A 3,114-nucleotide genomic window follows, 5' to 3' on the forward strand; every position below is an offset into this window, starting at 1 on the left:
AGAAGAAGAAGAAGCTAGTCATGAACAGTTAAATATGGCGCGGGAAACAATGTTGGGGATGGAAATAGTTGAAGAAGATAAAGAAGAAATGAGCCGCTTTTCTTCTTCATCTCTAAAACTTTACGAAGCGCAGTTTTTTGGCTTCACTCCGCAGACCTGCATGGAGCGGATCTACAGCTCCTTTCATGAATGCCTGTGTTACATTTTAGCTTCGGTGGAGAAGGTTTGCGTCAGTGAGCTGGTGAAAGGCCAACCGAATAGTGCCGAGGAGTCAGTCCGGTCCAGGGCCAGAGACTGCACCCGCCAGCTGCAGCTCTTCCTGGAGAAGCGCTTCAAGCAGCTGGCGGAGCGAATGGAGGCGCTGCTTATGAGTCGGTGTTTCATCATACCTCCAAATGTCCTGTTGCCAGAGGATCAGTCCCATCAGAAATACCCCCAGGACATAGAGGTGAGGAAAGAGTTAAATGCTGTCTATATTTAAACAATTTAATTTAACATTTTTCTGACATTTAGTCACTTCATTAAGGTTTTATGTGCTTAATGTCTTGACTAACACGAATATTCTCAGATGGTAAGCATTTTCCTCCAGCTCTGGCTGTATTTGTAGGCCTGTTGTCTTGGTTGCTTCCGTTTGCTCAAGTATCCCCAATGCACAGGCATGATGCTGCCACTACCGTGCTTGTCCATGGAGGTGGTGTGTTAAAAGTGATAAGCAGTATTTATTTTCAGCCTTACTTTTTATTTTTGGTATTATGGCTAAAATGCATTTAGCATATGCATAAAGAAAGCATATCAACATAAAGCCCTGATTTATTTAGGTAAAACACTATTATCATTCAGCTGTAATGATATAAATTGATCTTTTGGAGATACGTGTGAAGGGGTTTCTTGGTGGTAGTATGAATTACTGTGGATTTAAAGCTTCATGATTCTCTTACTAGACTTGTTTGGGATAAAACAAAGTCATCTTTTACCAACATGAAGATCACGCAGATCTTGGGCATGCATTTCGTAGAAAGTTGAGAGGAAAGGCTCAAACACCAAACATGAAGTATGCTGGTGAAGTTTCTCAGTCATCCAGGTCATAGTCATTCCAAAACAGTTAGAAAACAATCCACTGGACTTTGCTTTTTAAATTTGAAGATGTTTTGCTTCCCATCCAGGAAGCTTTTTTAAATCAAAATGTCTGGATTAGCATTGAGTTCCAGGCTTTATAGAGCAGCCCAACAAAGGCCTTGTTATGCCTTAGAAAACATGCAAATTGAACCAAAAGAACAGGTCTAACCCTCAGTAATGGGGAGTTGTTGAGGTCTTTCTTCGCCTGAAATACCAGATACTGGTCTTTGCCTCTGAAGGGGACAGACCCGTTCTTCCAGTTCAATTTGCATGTTTTCTAAGCCAAAACAAGGCTTTGTTGGGCTACTCTATAAAGCCTGGAACTCGACGCTAATCCAGACATTTTGAATTGAAAAGGCTTCCTGATGGTAAGGAAAACATCTTCAAACTTTAAAAACAATTCTAGTGGTTTATTGTTTTTTGTTTTGTTTGTTTTTTTTACATTTTTGGAACCAAACATGAAGAAATGCATTGTTTAATTTCTGTTTCTGTACAATCTTTGTGATGAATAAAGCCTTTTTGTCTATGCTGCTCCTTTCAGGAAGTACTGAAGCTTGAGTCGTCCCTTGCAGATCTCCACAGAGCCTATGAAGCTGAAGTTTGTGCCAGAGAAGCTCTGCTAGCTGAGCTGGAGGAGCAGAGGGAGGTGCAGGAGCAGCTGGATGATATCCTGGCGTGGATCAGAGAGATTCAGGCAGCCTGGGCAAAGGAAGGGAATGGGAACTTCCAGGAAACCTTCAGCCTTGTGATGGAGTCCATAAGGAAACTGCAGAGGGCTGTCAAGGAGATTCTGGTCCATAGCAAAATGCTCAACTGAACTGAAGCTTACAATCCAATGTAAATAATCAAACATTTGTTCACTTTTGATGTATTTTATATTAATATCTGTAAATTTAACCAGCTTTTTCACAGTCCTCTTCCTTTTTACCTATAGGATCCTTAAGTGCAGTTTCATACAGTTTCAGTTCCTCAATATCTCTTTTGTTTAGTTTTCTTTTTTACCTCTCATGATTTCTCGTTTTTTTTTTTGTTTATGGTTGTATTAATATGTTGATTGTGTGATTTATGAGAATATATACTTACCTTATCCTACCTTCTGTTTGACCTATGACCTCTCCAGGAATGATTGAGATATACCTTTTTATTGTGTAGCAGATGTATTAGTACGACGGAGTATTAGGTCAAAGCTAGAGATTTTTTTTATTTTGAGAATAAAGTCATATAACGACAATAAAATTGTATTGAATGACAACTCTTAGGACTTACTTCCCTAAAATAAGAAATGTTGAGCATCATGTGAAGTTATACTTTGGCACCAGTTTGACAAATAAGGAAATATTAAGTCTTTTAACACCAGCATCAAATTCGGCAGTATGCCAAAGTGGTCTCAGCGTCCTGTTTGGTGGTGCTGGTCGGAGCTCGAAGCTTTCTTTCTGAAACAGCTTGTGGTATGATGACTTCATTCTTGTTATTTTTTAGCTTTATTCTCGGAAAAAAAAAAACAATCTCTAGCCTGGCCCTAATACTTGTAGTATTAGTACTCTGCAAACCACTCTGGTTTTTGTCATGTTACTAACGTAAACCAACTGCCCTTTGTCGGATTTTTATGTTGCAGCACAATATACTAGTTTATTACTTTAAGATGGAAAGAAAAGGATACACTGTAATTTGTTGTAAAATCACGTGTCTGCAAAAGTCATCATCTAGCCACCCCTTAGATAATAAATTGTAAAGTTCAGTTTTAACTTATAAAAACGATACAAAGGTCTGAAAATCACAAAGGTCATTTTTCAATTCACCACCTGAAAATGAAAGAAATATGGCAGCTGACCTAAACAGACAGGCTGGACAAGGACAGCATATTTTATGAGTACCTAAATGTATTTGTATAAAACGATTCCCATGGTACCTTGAGGAGCTGCAGAGATCCACGACATCCTGGGAACAACCTCTCAGGTATTCTACAATGTGGCCTTAATGGAAATTGGCAGGAAAAAA

General features: G+C 39.0%; 1 protein-coding gene across 1 annotated transcript; it reads left to right on the forward strand.

The window, feature by feature from the left end:
• Positions 1 to 2,344, forward strand: mis12 (MIS12 kinetochore complex component). The gene is made up of 2 exons (XM_038294613.1): positions 1 to 448; positions 1,658 to 2,344. The coding sequence occupies exons 1-2, from the start codon at positions 35 to 37 to the stop codon at positions 1,931 to 1,933; spliced, it is 690 nt and encodes a 229-aa protein (XP_038150541.1). The 5' UTR covers positions 1 to 34; the 3' UTR covers positions 1,934 to 2,344.
• Positions 2,345 to 3,114: the final 770 nt, after the last annotated feature.

Source organism: Cyprinodon tularosa, unplaced genomic scaffold, assembly GCF_016077235.1.
Source record: "Cyprinodon tularosa strain WSP-4 unplaced genomic scaffold, ASM1607723v1 ctg342, whole genome shotgun sequence".
NCBI classification, from domain to species: domain Eukaryota; kingdom Metazoa; phylum Chordata; class Actinopteri; order Cyprinodontiformes; family Cyprinodontidae; genus Cyprinodon; species Cyprinodon tularosa.